Here is a 16,746-nt window from a genome sequence, read left to right as displayed (position 1 = left end):
TGCCCCCTCCTCTCCCATAGCCCTTGGAGTTAGAAGTAATATATAGAGGTCTGCTGTGAATAATCTCTAGAATTTGATTCTTGGGGATGATCCAGTCTGTACATTCACTCGCCAGTGACTGGACATGGATAAAACAATGGAGCTACTTGATGTTGTTCACACTGTGTGTGACCCTCATCGGCTTGGATTTCATATGCTCCGGCAACTTGTGTGGGACTTTCAATGACTTGGGTTTGTGCTCTTTCCTTTGCTGTTCATTGGCCAGGAACAGAATCCCACTTGTATACTTCTGAAGTATACCCCTTGCCTGAATGAACGGTTTGATATTTTGTAAAACAAAGATAGCATTATTCTTTGCTACTGTGGTTTCTAGAAGAGACACGCATTTTCCTTCTGGATTGTGAATAAGAGCCATATGGTGTGTAAAAGCTAAATTTGCTTTCAAGTAAAGAGAATAACCAAACTAACTCAAAAGAGAAAGATCTGTCCCTTGTCCCTTTGTAATAACGTAAGAAATATTGCGGAACAGCTTGCAATGCGACCCAAATATATTCTACTTTATTGCATTTAACCCAAAAGTTAGACTAGAGTAGTTATGTTTCAAACTTTAAATTTAGCTAAGGACCACCAGTGCATGGTGGAAGGTGATTCCAAACTCTGTCACCTAGGCGTTCGGCTAGCCTCCAACATGTTCTGTATTCTGTAAATGTTCTTTTTCTCCAATACATTATGAAAAGCATTGAAACAATGGCGTTTTCTCCAATCTTGGTCTGGCAGCATCATTGCTATAAAATAAACTTACTGCAGAGATTACATTTCCTCATTGCAACAATTCTAATGAACCATCAAGTCTTTTCTGCTTAGGCCTCCTACTGGTCAGGATGAAATGTTTGTATCCTTTATGTTTTCTACTAAAGGCCGTTTGCTTGTCCTTGCAAACGTGGACATACTGACCGCAGAATGAAGCCCTGACCTAGGAAGACACATACTTTCTATTAATATGCATGCATGCAACAAGAAACTGTCAGGTTTCTACTATAGTAAGAACAACAGAGAGAAAATTGTGAACATTGACAAAAGGGTTTCAGCTCTTGTACAAAATAACCACTTCAAACATTTACCATTTGCTTTCTTCCTGGTGTATTTGTTTGGTTTATTTATTTTTTTTCTCCAACATTTTTGTCATTCTCATTGCCTCACATCTTTTCGTTTTGTAGAAAAATAGTTACTATGTGGTTTTCTTTTTGGCTTTCAAATAATCATTCGGCAAATAAAACAAAATGTCTTTTGTGTTTCACAGGTACCTTTGCTGAGCAATATACCAAACCCCTTTGTGTGCTGCACCAAGCAAAATGGATACTGAATGGTAACGCTGTGATGATCCACTAGTGCCTTATTCTATTTATTAAAAATACACAGGAAGACCATTTGTGGCGATCCCATCTGAAAACTGATGAAAGGTAAAACATTTTAAGGTTTGGCTTAAATAATACTCACTTGATTGGTTAAGTTCTTTTTTGTGATTATCAATCCTCGTAAGATAGGTCTATGTATAGACTGGAATCTGTGTCACAATAGCCGTTTGCAAACCCTCCTTATCTAGGTATTTCTGCCAGCTGGTGAAAGTGATGTCTCCGTTTTGAAAGCTCAGAATGAAAGACAAGTACTGTACTTAACGATTACTCTGCTCGAAATACCGTTGAAATTGAAATGAAAATAAAAACATGCACATTTCTTGAAATAGAGAGAAAAATACAGTGACCTTAAAAATCTGTTTTCTGTGAGGAAAACTCAGTGATGTCTGTAGCTTTTGTTAACTTGCATGTTGCTTGTTCTGATCATTTTTGTCAAAGAATGTGGACCAGTGTACAAAATGCCATCACTTAAACCTCTGCTACTCTCACTTGAGTGAGAAAATGCGGTGTACGGATTTGTGGTAAAGGAAGCTCCTGCAACCAACACATCTTCAGTGTTTTAATAGAGTTGACCTCATTATAGGAGCACTTCTAGTGCCATAACCATTACAACGCTCTAAAGCCTTCCCTTCCTCCCTCCCTCCCCATCGATTTAGAACTGTTTGACTTTTTAACTAAGGTAAGACTGGCATCAGACATCCAATGTCGTACATCCTTGTCTACACTTCTTCTGATAGAGAGCCAGAAACTTCTAAGCAGAAGCTTTTGTTTTCTCTCTGGAGCTAGGCCATTAATTGCTGGGCTTAGCTCAGACAGAGAGCTTCTGGCTCTTGATCTGAAGTTGTGGAGCTGGTTAGTGTTGCTCAGTGGACCCGAAGTAAGAAATTAAACAGTTTTAAAATGGTTCGACTCCCGTTCACTGTAATGGTTATGGTGCTTGTAGTGTTCCTTTTAATATTTTTTCATTTTATTTTTCACTCTTCTTGCATGCTCAAACCTTTGTAGTGTTTCAGAACCAGAGGTGCCTCCTTAGCCAAGTCCCCTCCTCCCAGTAAAATGACTTTCTTATCCATTAATGTACTCAGAGGGCAGACTGCCACAGACATCAATGAGTGAGCTGAACTACTATAAGCCAACCAGTATATATTCTATACACATAGGTAAAATCAAAATAAACAGAAAAATGGATAACCAATCAGATGTCTGAGACGAGGGGAGAGCGTATACCGCTTGGCCCTGTTCTGTGATTGAACAGATTATGCAAAGAGCAAAAACCATGTTTCTGCTTTTGCTCCTCCAATACATTGTGCTGTGCCCAGGCCATGACTCGACTGAACTGTATTATGATATCCGTTGCAAAGTTTTTTAGAATGAAAAGAAAATATAAATCACATACCATGAAAAACTGTTTCAAACACAAGTTTATTTATTTGCATTGGTGTAATATTTGTGTGATTTCAAGGGAGGCGGCAAATAATTCATTTATATAGAATGCATTCTATGGAACTGTTCTTGGGATTGTCCTAGCAGCTTATGTATTTACTGTGACACCATGAGCTATTGGCAATTATTCCAGTTCTAGCAAAAGTTTAAGAATTTTCTATATATGAAACACACAGCTTAACTGCACAGATTTAAAGAACTTTTTCTTTGTTTACCTTCTCTTCTAGAATTCAAGGATAATTTTTAAATCCAATTAATGAAACATGCATCACGCTGTTCAGGTATTTTCTCTTTTTTTTATTTTTTTTTTTTTATTTATTTATAAATTTTTTGCTTTAAGGATGAGATAAGTTGCCAAGCAAGTAAGATAAAGGATTGTTTGTTTGTTTCTTATGTATTTTTGTTATATATATATATATTTTTTTTTTTTTTTTTTTTTAACACAAAATACAAACTTATCCTGTTTTTGTAAAGCAGGGGCAGCCAAAGTAAGACCATCAGATGCTGTAAAACTACACCTTCAATTCTGCGTACCAGCTTTTTTTTGCTCTTGATTTTTTGTTTCCTTTAGTAAGGCTTTATTATACAAAAATCTATTAAACTTTGCCTTTTACCATCCCTGCATGATCGATAAATAGTAGCCAGTCTTGAAAGCATTTGCACAACATGTAATAAGGGGAGCCAGAAGTTGCCTTTATAAGCCTTAATTTTATTGCAAATTACATAAATTGCCTTAGTGACTCTGCAGAAATCTTACTTGGATTACCGTATATACTCGAGTATAAGCCGAGTTTTTCAGCCCATTTTTTGGGTTGAAAAACCCCAACTCGGCTTATACTCGAGTCAAGGTCTGTATTATGGCAATTTGCATTGCCATAATACAGACTGGGGGAGAGGGGGGCTGGCAGAGCTGTAACTTACCTCTCCTGCAGCTCCTGTCAGCTCTCTCCTCCTCTGCGCCGTCCGGTCAGCACCTCGGTCAGCTCCCAGTGTAAACGGCTCTCGCGAGACTTACAGTGTAAGCTGACAGAAGAGCAGAACGGACGGCGCAGAGGAGGAGAGAGCTGACAGGAGCTGCAGGACAGGTAAGTTACAGCTCTGCCAGCCCCCCTCTCCCCCCACTGAACTGCCACTGGACCACCAGGGAAGGAGAGCCCCCCTCCCTGCCATATATCAAGCAGGGAGGGGGGACGAAAAAAAAATATATAAATAAAATAAGAAATAATAATAAAAAAATAATAATAATAAAAAAAATAATAATAACAAAAAAAAGGGGTATAAGGACCACTATGGGAGGGGGGGGGTATAAGGACCACTATGGGAGGGAGGGGGGTATAAGGACCGCTATGGGAGGGAGGGGGGGTATAAGGACCGCTATGGGAGGGAGGGGGGGGGTATAAGGACCGCTATGGGAGGGAGGGGGGGTATAAGGACCACTATGGGAGGGAGGGGGGGGTATAAGGACCACTATGGGAGGGGGGGGGATAAGGACCACTATGGGAGGGAGGGGGGGATAAGGACCACTATGAGAGGGAGGGGGGGATAAGGACCACTATGGGAGGGAGGGGGGTATAAGGACCACTATGGGAGGGAGGGGGGTATAAGGACCACTATGGGAGGGAGGGGGGGGTATAAGGACCACTATGGGAGGGAGGGGGGGGGTATAAGGACCACTATGGGAGGGAGGGGGGGGATAAGGACCACTATGGGAGGGAGGGGGGGGATAAGGACCACTATGGGAGGGAGGGGGGGGATAAGGACCACTATGGGAGGGAGGGGGGGGATAAGGACCACTATGGGAGGGAGGGGGGGGATAAGGACCACTATGGGAGGGAGGGGGGTATAAGGACCACTATGGGAGGGAGGGGGGGGATAAGGACCACTATGGGAGGGAGGGGGGGGGATAAGGACCACTATGGGAGGGAGGGGGGGGGATAAGGACCACTATTGGAGGGAGGGGGGGGATAAGGACCACTATGGGAGGGAGGGGGGGGATAAGGACCACTATGGGAGGGAGAGGGGGATAAGGACCACTATGGGAGGGAGGGGGGGGTATATGGACCACTATGGGAGGGATGGGGGGGGGGGCTAAGGAACACTATGGGAGGGAGAAGGGGGATAAGGACCACTATGAGAGGGAGGGGGTGGGATAAGGACCACTAGGGGAGGGGAGGGTAAGGACCACTAGGGGAGGGGTGAGTCAGGACCACTGGGGGGGGTGAAGGAACACGGGGGCGGGGAGGTAAGGACCACTGAGGGAGGAGGAGGGGAAGTCAGGACATATGGGGGGGGAGGGGGCGGCAAAATGTTTTTTGCCTACGGCGGCAAATATCCTTGCACCGGCCCTGCACACACTGCATTCATGCACACACACACTGCATTCATGCACACACACACTGCATTCATGCACACACACACTGCATTCATGCACACACACACTGCATTCATGCACACACACATACGCACACACTGCATTCATTATACACACACTGTAAATAAATATTCAATTAATATATTTTATTTAGGATCTAATTTTATTTAGAAATTTACCAGTAGCTGCTGCATTTCCCACCCTAGTCTTATACTCGAGTCAATAAGTTTTCCCAGTTTTTTGGGATAAAATTAGGGGCCTCTGCTTATATTCGGGTCGGCTTATACTCGAGTATATACGGTAATGCAATTTTTATTTTATCATTTGACTAATTTCTATGCAGTAAGGCAATTTATTTATTTGTTACTGGCATTTATAAAGTGCCAACATGTTTCTCAACGCTGTACAACTGGTATAGTTTCACTTGTTAGAGGAAGAACTAAAGCCAGAACAATCTCCTTAAATAATTACAACATGTAGTTATTCACTGATTAACAACATATAAGAAATAATGTTGGCATGTAGAGATAATTTGACACTACTATGGTTTTGGAGGCTATACCAATTGACATGAGGTCTTAATGAGAACATTTTCTTGCTCCTACTCTTCTTCCTCAGGTGTGGTTTGGAGATGACGTCCCACTAAGTTCAAGAAGCCCTTTGATTCCTAGACATGGGCCAGGCCTTGCTGATGTTTCCCAATATGACCAGTGGCTGGCTGTGCGCCACGAAGCCACCTTGATACCCATGCAAGAAGATCTGTCAATCTGGCTCACTGGCTTGTTAGGTACGTCTGTAATATAAGAGAGAGTATGTGTGTGTGTGTGTGTGTGTGTGTGTATATATATATATATATATATATATATATATATATATATATATATATATTACAATGTTAAACAAAAATCTGCACACCAGTCAAGCCATCCCATATATATATATTATATGATAGTGACCAAACAGTCTGGTTATGCATGATGCTCCCCCCGTAATGTAGTGTGGTCAGGCAGAGTCACGACAGGGTGCAAGCAGCGGAATCAGAGTATGGTGTATTATGTGAGTAAAAGAATGGGAACATTGCACATTGTCATATCCAAGTTATCTGTCACCGCATGCCAAATCCTCAATCGAGAGCACCTCTTCTCCTCCCCTGCTATTTTAAGGTATTGGAGTGTCAGCATATATGCCTCTGAGTGTGCGTGTCCCCGTGTGTTTGTATCTGGATGTGTGTACCTGTATACGAGAGTGATTATCTGTGTGCGTGCGTGTCTGGGAGTACACATTTCACAGTTTTACAACACTAAAATGAAAAAGGGTACATTACAGAATCCTAACGAGACACTTTATTATTCAGTGGGGACTAAGTGTTGTATATTTCATTAGCTAGAGAAAAGTAAACTGTCCATTTCCTTTTCAAGGGGTAGAAGTTAGAGTGGAATGGTTTATGAAGGACCTTGACAATGGTGTTCTTCTGTGTCAACTAATCCATGTCGTCCAAAACACTATGAAGCAGTGCTGCACAGCCGAAGAACTCAAGGTATCATTTGTAAAAAAAAATAAAAAAAAATTGTGATTTTAAAAACAAAAATGTTTCCTCTACAGATGTACCTAATAACACTTTTACCCAAATCACATACAATATGTATGTTTTATGATACATAAACCTTTAGTTCTGAAAATAAGTTGTTATTTCGGGACTATACGTTCTTTTCTGTCCACCCCCATTAGCTGTTAAAATGTAAGCTTAAAAAAAAAAGACTTTATTTCCAGCGCCAGAATTCCTCTGCTGCAGCTTCCTGCTCTGCCTCTGCTATGTCAGCATCCAAGTTGACATCACCCGTGCTATCCTCTAATCCATTGCTGGCTTAGATGAAATCAATGAATTGGAAAATTGCATGTGCGGCCAAATGTCGCTCCTCTCCAATCAATTCGGTTCTCAATGGAGGTAGATGCACTTCTAGAGGCTGTCAGGAAGACGGCAACGAGATGTTGATTTAACCGTGCAATGTAAATATTGTGATTTCTAAAATACGCAATGTAAGGGTTAAAACTAAAAGACCACTTCATTGAGACGAAGTGGTCTGGGTGACTATAGTTTTCCTTTAAGCTAGAATGTATGCATCTGTTGTGGAACTGTGTGCCTCCATTAGCGCCATATAATCCATCATAAATATTGGATGTTTCTGCCATTGAACAGGAAACAAGGAAAAGCTGAAGTATTGTTTCTGTTCCTCACCCGATTTGTTTTCTGTACTGAACTGGAATATGATGTCATTTTCTAAGATATATAGGTGATTTTCAATGTTTTCTTCTATGATGTCATTTTCAGAGACGTACCAGTTTCACTTTAATACAGCTTGTTTCTGTTAACTGTGACACCATTTATAACGAATTTGTTATTCTTTGCTAAAGTTTATTGTGAATATAAAGACTTTTGGGCATCTTCCAGGCATAACACATATATTTAGTTTACACAGTTGATAACATTGGCATTTCTGATGTACATCTCTTCAGATATTTCCTGAACTGCCACGCTTACCCATCTCTTCAATATCATATGGTATTCATATGGTCTTTTCTAGTGTACCACTGAAGGAGTAAACCGTAATCCAGCATTGAATTTGGTAAAGGGACACTTTAGACACCTAGACCATTTCAGCTAATTGAAGTGGTCTGGATGCAATGTCCCTTTTGCAATTAGTGGCGCTTCCTGGATCCAAACGGACCTTTGGTCTGATAACTAATGCTTGACATCCTCACGCTCTGCATGAGGACATCCAGCGTTGATTCAGTGCTTTCCTAAGGGGAGGTCTAATGCCCGTGCAGCATTAGTGCACGTTCATCATGAGACCTCGGAGGGGGCGGAGCATCGACCCAGCGCCGAGGGACATCGGCTCTGGGATTAGGTAACTAAATAGAGGGATTTAAAACCTTTATTTGACGTGGAGGAGGGGCTATGATGGAGGCAGTGGGATCGATGGTGCCAGGAATACAGCTTTATATTTCTGGCGGTATAGTATCCCTTTGGTAAGGCTTTGGAATTCTGTGCCAAGACAGGGTTACTTTGCAAACAGTTATATTTACCAATTTGTTGGTGTAGATCTCTTCATGGAACAATTTGTGGAGATAACCTGTTTTATGATGAAATGCAATATTCTTGAAACAGAACACCATTTTATTTGTTAGATATGTTTTAGTATTTTATCATGTATTTTTTTTATTAATTTTTTTCCATACATTACCATATATACAATTTCAAGTTTGGTATCTTTCTTCTTTTCATTACTGTTATTTTTTGTAATATTTTTTTTAAACCAAACTTGCTATAGTGTAGCTTTTTGAACAGCCTTCACAAATATTTGTAAATGTTAAATAAAAATAAGTGTGTTTGCAAGTTTAGTTTCCACTGCATTATCGGTTTCCATGAGCAGTGGGTTCGGACAAAATTAATCTGGATTACGATATTCACGTATGCTGAGGGGTCCTTTTGAAGATGTATTATTTGATACTAGATTCTGAGGGAAAACTCAAAGCACCATAACCACCACAGCCTATGTACTGTCTCAGGTTAAGTAGCTAAACCATTTTTAGTAAGATTTGGCAAGTTATTGAGATGTACTGGATGCCCACGCTGCATCTAGTCTTTTCTTAAAGGAGAAGCCAGATATCACTGCCTTTCCAGGATTGTGCTCAACTATCTCTCCCAATCAATGAGAGCAGACCTGCAAGGCCATGCTTAGCTGAGTAGAGCTAACCTGCAGGAGAAGACCAGGAGCAAGGCTCTGGCCATGAGTGACTAGCTAGACCCAAGTAAATTGTCAATCTGTGCAATTTAAAATGGTTTTACTACTTAAAGGGACACTCCAGGCACCCAGACCACTTCTGCCCATTGGAGTGGTCTGGGTGCCAACTCCCACTACCCTTAACCCTGCAAGTGTAATTATTGCAGTTTTCATAAAATGCAATATTTACCTTGCAGGGTTAACCCCTCCTCTAGTGGCTGTCTACCAGACAGCCACTAGAGGGCACTTCCGTGATTATAGCACTCGAAAAAAGTGTGCTATAGTGTCGCTGGACATCCTCACGCTATGTGAGGACCTCTAGCGTCGCTGAAATCCCCATTTGAAAGCATTTTTCAATGCTTATCTATGGGGAGGACGGATGCCGTCGGCAGGGGAAGGAGCGAGGAACATCGGCGCTGGATACAGGTAAGTCACTGAAGGGGTTTTAACCCCTTCAGCAACTTAGGGTCCCAGGAAAACTGTTTGTTTTCGTGGCACTGGAGAGTCCCTTTAATGTGGGATTGCCCCAGGGCACTCCTGACACCATAACCTCTACAGTGGACTATAGTGGCTATGGTACTTGGAAGGTTCCTTACAGGATAACTGTGTGTTCTGGAGAGGTACGTTGGAAAGTAGTTTAATTAGCCCATTGATGGAATAGAGCAGAATAGATAGTGAGTGGGTTGAAGTGTATTTTTATTGCCCATTCTTAAAATATATATATATTTTTTTATGTTTAGGGTTTTCCAATGAGAAGAGTTCCCTGCAGACAAGATGCTCCTTCAGGTTCTTTCTTTGCTCGCGACAATACTGCTAATTTTCTTCGCTGGTGCAGGGGTATTGGAGTGGATGGTGCTTATCTTTTCGAATCAGAAGGTTTAGGTAACTAAACGCTTTATTTCTACACTACACGTTTACCTTTCAGATGATATATGTTTGGGAACAAAGGGAAATAAATATAGTTCATTAAGGAAGCAGTGACTCAAATAGCTTAGAATTGGGAATGTTTAATGTGGTCGATGTTCCATTTATATGATCTGATGAGATATAAAGCTTGGCTACAGACAGTCTGAAATCGTATATTACTCCATGTGATCTTTATGGTTGGTATTTATTGGACTTTGTTTTGTGTTTGGGAATAAGAAACCTTTTTAGAATAGTTTGTAGGTTGACATTTTTGTAATTCTCTTGGATTGCTAGCTAGATTATTTGTTTGCTTTGATTTAATGTGGTTTATGGTGACCAAACGAAGGATAGATTTAAAAATAAACTATAACAAAGGATCCTTTTGAGCAAAGCTACTTTAATTAAAAGAAAACAGTCTTAATTTAGATCTGCGTGACTGTTAAATTACTACAGGGTACTTGGGATTCTGTACTAGGATCATTTTGTTTTCCATGCAGGAAGGAGAACACAGCAAGCTATAGAAAGTGCATAGACTGGTCCCACTGTGTGAGGACCAGATGATAGTGCTTTGAGATCATGCCTGCAGGAGTCTGACTGAGCTTATGACCAACAGCTGCCGTGTCCATTTTTTCACATAGATGAAATCTGACAGCTTGTTACCAGCGTAACTTCATCTTTTCTTGCAATTAAAATTGAATGCTCTGTTAAGCCTTTTCAGCTTGAATAGAGATATTATGTTTGTGTGTGTGGTCATTCTTTAGTACATGAATACATAGTGAGAGAGAGATGTACAACGTTGCTATGATAAACAATAAATAAAATTAGAGCAACTGTAGTTCAGAGTCTGCACAAATCTGCAAAATGATAAGAACCAAAAAGTTAACTTCATTTTAACCAGTGATTGTCGTTGCCTGATTGACTGTAGATGTCATAGCCTAGGCAGATAAAATAAGTCTCACGTGTTTTTTGTTTATATTTATTCTTTCATATAAGTGTTCATTCTATGTACTTTACAATAAGTGACATTTTTTTTTTTTGTAATATAATTTTCTTTTTTTTTTTTAAGTTTTGCATAAAGATCCTCGCCAGGTGTGTCTTTGCCTCCTAGATGTTGGACGGATAGTATCCAGGTTTGTAAACTTAAGGCTTATGGCCAGCCCTTATACTTCTAATCTTCCTATGCAACAGAAATGACATCCCCTTGTCTACCCATTTGCCACTTATAGCGGAACTGTCACTGTGTGAGGTCTCTGCATAATTTATCGCTGGTGGTTGAATGGCTGGGGTGGGGGTGGAGAAGATGAGATTGTCACTGCTATACGCTTGCGCATATGCGAGAGTACAGCATTGAGGTCTGAACTTTGTCTCAGTGTATCTTTTGATTGGGTTGGCATTTCATTAATTTTAGCTTTATGAAATATTAATTTTGCAGTGCCATTTTAAAGGGACACTATAGTCACCTGAACAACTTTAGCTTAATGAAGCAGTTTTGGTGTATAGAACATGCCCCTGCAGCCTTACTGCTCAATCCTCTGCCATTTAGGAGTTAAATCCCTTTGTTTATGATGAACCCTAGTCACACCTCCCTGCATGTGACTTGCACAGCCTTCCATAAACACTTCCTGTAAAGAGAGCCCTATTTAGGCTTTCTTTATTGCAAGTTCTGTTTAATTAAGATTTTCTTATCCCCTGCTATGTTAATAGCTTGCTAGACCCTGCAAGAGCCTCCTGTATGTGATTAAAGTTCAATTTAGAGATTGAGATACAATTATTTAAGGTAAATTACATCTGTCTGAAAGTGAAACCAGTTTTTTTTCATGCAGGCTCTGTCAATCATAGCCAGGGGAGGTGTGGCTAGGGCTGCATAAACAGAAACAAAGTGATTTAACTCCTAAATGGCAGTGAAATTGCAGGGGAATGATCTATACACTAAAACTGCTTTATTTAGCTAAAGTAATTTAGGTGACTCTAGTGTTCCTTTAATTTAAATTTATTGTTAACGGTTTTAGGCCATAAGTTGTCATATCTACGTATGGCCTAAAACAGTCATCCTTTAAACAACTTATTTGAAATTGTTTGAGTGTGACTGGTAATGTCAAATGTGACTTTAAATAAATAAAATGTAACTGTGCAATATTTGAGGCTTTCTATGTTTAGAGCCATTGTGGATGTATGTGAGTATGTCGGTGTGCACTGTCAATGTGTATCAGCGTTTCTTTGTGCAAACTGTCAGTGGATTTTTGTGTTCCTGTATGTGCACAATGTCAGTTTGTGTGTATGTCATTGTTCCTGTGTGCATGTGAAATGTCAGTATGTATATGTGTTGATATTCCTTTATGTGTACGCAATTATACAGTGGCAAGAAAAGTATTTGAACCATTTTGGAATTAGTTGGTTTTCTGCATGAATTGGTCCTAAAACCTCATCTTCATCAAAGTCACCGGTATAGGCAAATACAATGTGCTTAAGCTCAAACAGTACACAAACAATTATAATCTGTCATGTCTTTTATTGAACGCATCCCATTAAACATTCACAGTGCTGTGGGAAAAGTACGTAATCCTCCTTTGGCAGCAATAACCACAACCAAGCATTTCCATTGGCTGCGGATTAGACCTGCACAACGTTCAGGAGGAATTTTGGTCCGCTCTTCCTTACAGAACTGCTAAGCCATATTCTTGGGATGTCTGGTGTGAACAGCTCTCTTGAGGTCATTCCTCAGCATCTCAATGGGGTTAAGGTCTGGGCCACTCCAAAAGTCAGATTGAATTTTTTTGAAGCCATTATGTAGTGGATGTACTTTGATGATTGGGGTTATTGTCCTGCTACATCTCCCAACTTCCACTGAGCACACAGCCACCATGATATTATTCTGTAGGATATCTTGATGAACTTAGAAATGAATCCTTCCCTCAATGACGGCAAGTGGTCCAAGCCCCAAAGCAGCCGCAAATTATGATGCTCAGTGCATCTCTGAGGAGATGCTGATGGGCACAGCATGAAATTTTGCCGCACATGCGCAATAGCCTCTCAATGCTTGCCTATGGGAAAGCATTGCATTGGCTGAGATCATCAATATCATTAATGATCTCAGCCATGGAGGCAGGACCAGCTGCAGGGAGACCGGCACTGCGTGGGAGAAAAAGGGAGTAAATCACCTTTTCATGGAGTTCGGAGATGGGCCAGTCACCTAGACAGCCACTTTAGGACTATAGTGTCAAGAATAGATGTCTGTATTCCAGACACTATAGTGTTCCTGTATTGGCTAGCTATGCATCACAGTAACTATTTCAGAAACCTCCTCATCTGCACCCACCATATGTCTGTAATGTGCAATATCCATGATGCCCAACCAGGCTTAAAGGAACATTATAGGGTCAGGAACTCAAACCTGTATTCCTGACCCTATAATGTTAAAACACTATCAGGCTCCCACCCCATTGCCCACCTAAAGATAATAAAACCTTACCTTTATTCCAGTGTGCTGGCTCTGCCACCTTGGCTGACGACATCAGAAGGTGATAGGAACATAATTGATTGGCTGAGATTGTCAATTCTGATTATCTCAGCTGAGGAGGCGGTCCAGGGGCGGAGCTGAAAATGCTACCCTGTTAAATCATCACCTCCTCATAGATACTGATTGGCCTCTGAGGAAAGTTCAGTGTCTCCATGCAGAGGAGTGGCCACTGGAGGTGTCCCTAGGTTTGTAAAAGACCGTGTTTACTGCAAAAAGCCTGAAGGGAATGACTACTCACCAGAACTAACCCAATTGGCTGTAGTTGTTTTGGTTACTATAGCATCCCTTTTAAGGTTGTCTCTCTCTGCTAAACCACCCAATTAGATGTCCCTCCCCCCATTATTTGTAAAAAAAATTTCCACGAACACCCCTATTAAATGTCCCTTTTTTTTTTTCTAGCATCCTATTAGATATCCCTCTCTCCTAAACCCCCTCTCCCCATTTATTTTCCTCTCTATACACCTAGTAGGGGGATGGAGAGTTTACTCTGTTTTAAAGGTACCCAAAAAATGTAGCTTACTCCCATGTACCTGTTTTAGTAACTTTTTTTATAAAAATGGGAAATAAATTGGCTTTTGGAGGCACTTGATGTTAGTTTCAATATTTTCACTAAATGTAAGCAGGTTCAAAATCTATTGATCTTGTTAAATTACTGCTCACATGAAATCACCTGATACACATGCACAATATCATGCTAGTAAATAGTTACTCGCCCAGTAAATTAAACTCCATAATTTTATCCGTATCTAATTGTTTTGGTTTTTTTTGTTTCCTCCCCAGATATGGAGTTGAGCCTCCAGTCCTGGTAAAACTGGAAAAGGAGATTGAACTAGAAGAAACCTTGTTAATGGAATCTGGACCTTTAGCCTCCAAAGAAATCCAGAAATCCTGCTGTCACCATGAGCTACATGAGGCTGTGAGCTACTGTTTGCTTTTTTTCTAATCACTGCCAAGTAACACTGATATCATGGGACCTCTGTGCCTCATTTCCCTTGGTTTTACCATAACCACTGCTAGTAGAACAGAGTGTATTCCATGCAGTACATCAGCCTGTGTCTAATAAAACCATCTACATGCACACGGTTTGCATAATCTAAATAGCAGATGATGGAAAGTGTTTTACAATAAACATTTTTTATATTTGTATGCATTTTTGTATGTTTCATTACCTTTCCCTATTATGCATTCTAATAATGTGTACAAATATATTGATCCTTAATTTGTTTCTATATTTTTCTCACTTACCAGTTTAATTTCCTTTCCATTTGCAGGTGAAGCACATAGCTGAAGATCTTCCTTGTAACTGCTCCCACCGATTCTCTATTGAGTATTTATCTGAAGGACGATATCGTTTGGGCGATAAAATTCTTTTTATAAGGGTATGTGTACTGTTACTGTATCATTCACTTTAACAATAACCGATTCTCGTAAAGGGTTTCTCCAACCATCATAACCACTACATCCCTCTACATGGGTTATGATGATAGGAGTACATTGGTGCCGTTTCCTCATTAATGGGGAACACCATTTTACAGCAGTTTGCCCGCTTGCCTGTTCCTGCTGGGTGTCTGGTCTGCTCTGTAAGCAGGTTTACAACATTTGTCTTCAGCAGAAGCTGGATGTCGATCCTGTCGCTCATTTATTGGCTGATCACTCTCAGCCAGTGAATGAGTGCCTGTGCGTCAAGATTTGCACAGGGCTGACGTTGGCCATTCTGGCTTGGCTGATGAACCCACATGACCCTAACAGAGGTAGAGGTGCACCTCTGGCAGCAAAGAGCTTAAACTCTGTATCTATAGTGTTTCACAGCAAAGCTCTGCACATACAGACTTCAGGAACCATGACCACTTTAAATAACGGAAGTGGTCATGGTGGTTGGAGTAACCTTTTAAATTATTCACAGCAGGAAGTCGTAACATTGGAGATGGATTTTGTATCTACGTGTGTCTTTCTGTTTAGTGAAAGTATCCCAAATATCTAATCTGGAGTGGTGCTCGAAGATGATGGCATGTAGATTAAGATGGAGAATCCATACTTAAAACCAAAACCATAACTTTTGGCCTCTTTCTTTATGACAATAAACAAGAACACCTTGAAACTAACAAATATACATTAAAGACGCATTTAGTTCAGTGTTATGGCCTTGATTTAATATTTTTTGACACACTTTTAAAATGTAACTTAAAATGAACAAAATATATTTTTAAAATATTCTAAATTTAGAAATGTATTTTTTTTTTCTCAAAATATTAAAGCATTTTAAAAGTTTATCCAACAATATTAAATTGAGGCTTATGTTGGTATTTGAAATGAATGTTCACATGAAAAATCACAGAAATTATGTGGCACTAGGGGTAAAACCATACAAATTCGAAAAACTCATTGTGGATTAAAGGTAGATGGTAAGCACGTGATACGTGCATTGACTGGTTTATTAGTGAGCTCTCTGATACTGTTTGCTCCATAGTTTCCAAAGCTATGTAGCCTCAACACGGTTCAAAAGCCTTCCGCTGCTAGTCAGGCCTTTAAGTTGGGTCGCCACATCAAGCTTGGAGGGCCCATGGCACATTCACCAGGAGGAGAATTTCTGCTAGCCAATGGCTAGAGGGCAAGTGGATGTTGGCTCTGGATATCACTATATTGGTAGTGGTAAATATACCTTAATTTCATTTTGCCATCAGGCGATGGAAATCTTAATTGTAATTTTTTTTTTTTTTTGACATTTTGTTGATATTCTAATAATGTATCTTTCCATGATTGAAATATATCAAAGATCCATCTCAAATTACGTTATTTGCTCAAGTATTTTAGGAGTTGCAGAACACTCCTTGGAAGAATTCCCTCACGTTCTTTCTCAGGGACTACCTGACCAGATGTCCCCCAGCTTTCTTTAAAATGCAGTTCTACTGGGAAATTTGATCCCGTGTAGCAGCTTCTGCTAAATCCCTTTTCTCTTGTATTGGCATTATTTGTTGCAGAGACCTGTAAGGCATAGACTGTGTCTGAACATTTCCCAGACAAAACTAATTCCACTACAATTCAAAGCTAGTAGCTTGTGATAAGCGGTTACCCTGCGATTGCAGGATCACAGTAATATGTTTGATTCTTTGTGGACTTGTAGTTTTCACTCACTATATTCATTCTACATTTAACGGACATTGAAACTATTTTCAGATATCCCGATTTATGCAAATTTAACAATGAGCACTGAGTCACTTATATAAGCATTCATAATAATTTGTTGATGACAACACTGGCCAGTCACTGGCATATTGTGGTAAAACAAGTCTTTTCCTACAATTCGTGTTAGAA

General features: G+C 40.2%; 1 protein-coding gene across 1 annotated transcript in view; it reads left to right on the top strand.

Moving 5' to 3' along the window:
• The window catches only part of GAS2L3 (growth arrest specific 2 like 3), a 231,850-nt gene that overhangs the window by 16,415 nt on the left and 198,689 nt on the right, over positions 1–16,746 (top strand). Inside the window, exons 2-9 of the mRNA XM_063447229.1 lie at positions 1,301–1,460; positions 3,086–3,139; positions 5,848–6,016; positions 6,648–6,766; positions 9,752–9,893; positions 10,984–11,047; positions 14,215–14,350; positions 14,706–14,813. Coding sequence (XP_063303299.1) covers positions 3,122–3,139; positions 5,848–6,016; positions 6,648–6,766; positions 9,752–9,893; positions 10,984–11,047; positions 14,215–14,350; positions 14,706–14,813 — 756 coding nt within the window. The 5' untranslated portion in view covers positions 1,301–1,460; positions 3,086–3,121. The remainder of the gene's footprint in view (positions 1–1,300; positions 1,461–3,085; positions 3,140–5,847; positions 6,017–6,647; positions 6,767–9,751; positions 9,894–10,983; positions 11,048–14,214; positions 14,351–14,705; positions 14,814–16,746) is intronic.

This window comes from Pelobates fuscus, chromosome 3 (genome assembly GCF_036172605.1).
Source record: "Pelobates fuscus isolate aPelFus1 chromosome 3, aPelFus1.pri, whole genome shotgun sequence".
Taxonomy (NCBI): domain Eukaryota; kingdom Metazoa; phylum Chordata; class Amphibia; order Anura; family Pelobatidae; genus Pelobates; species Pelobates fuscus.
The sequence above is the reverse complement of the archived record's forward strand: the minus strand, read 5'-3'. Positions and strand labels throughout refer to the sequence as shown.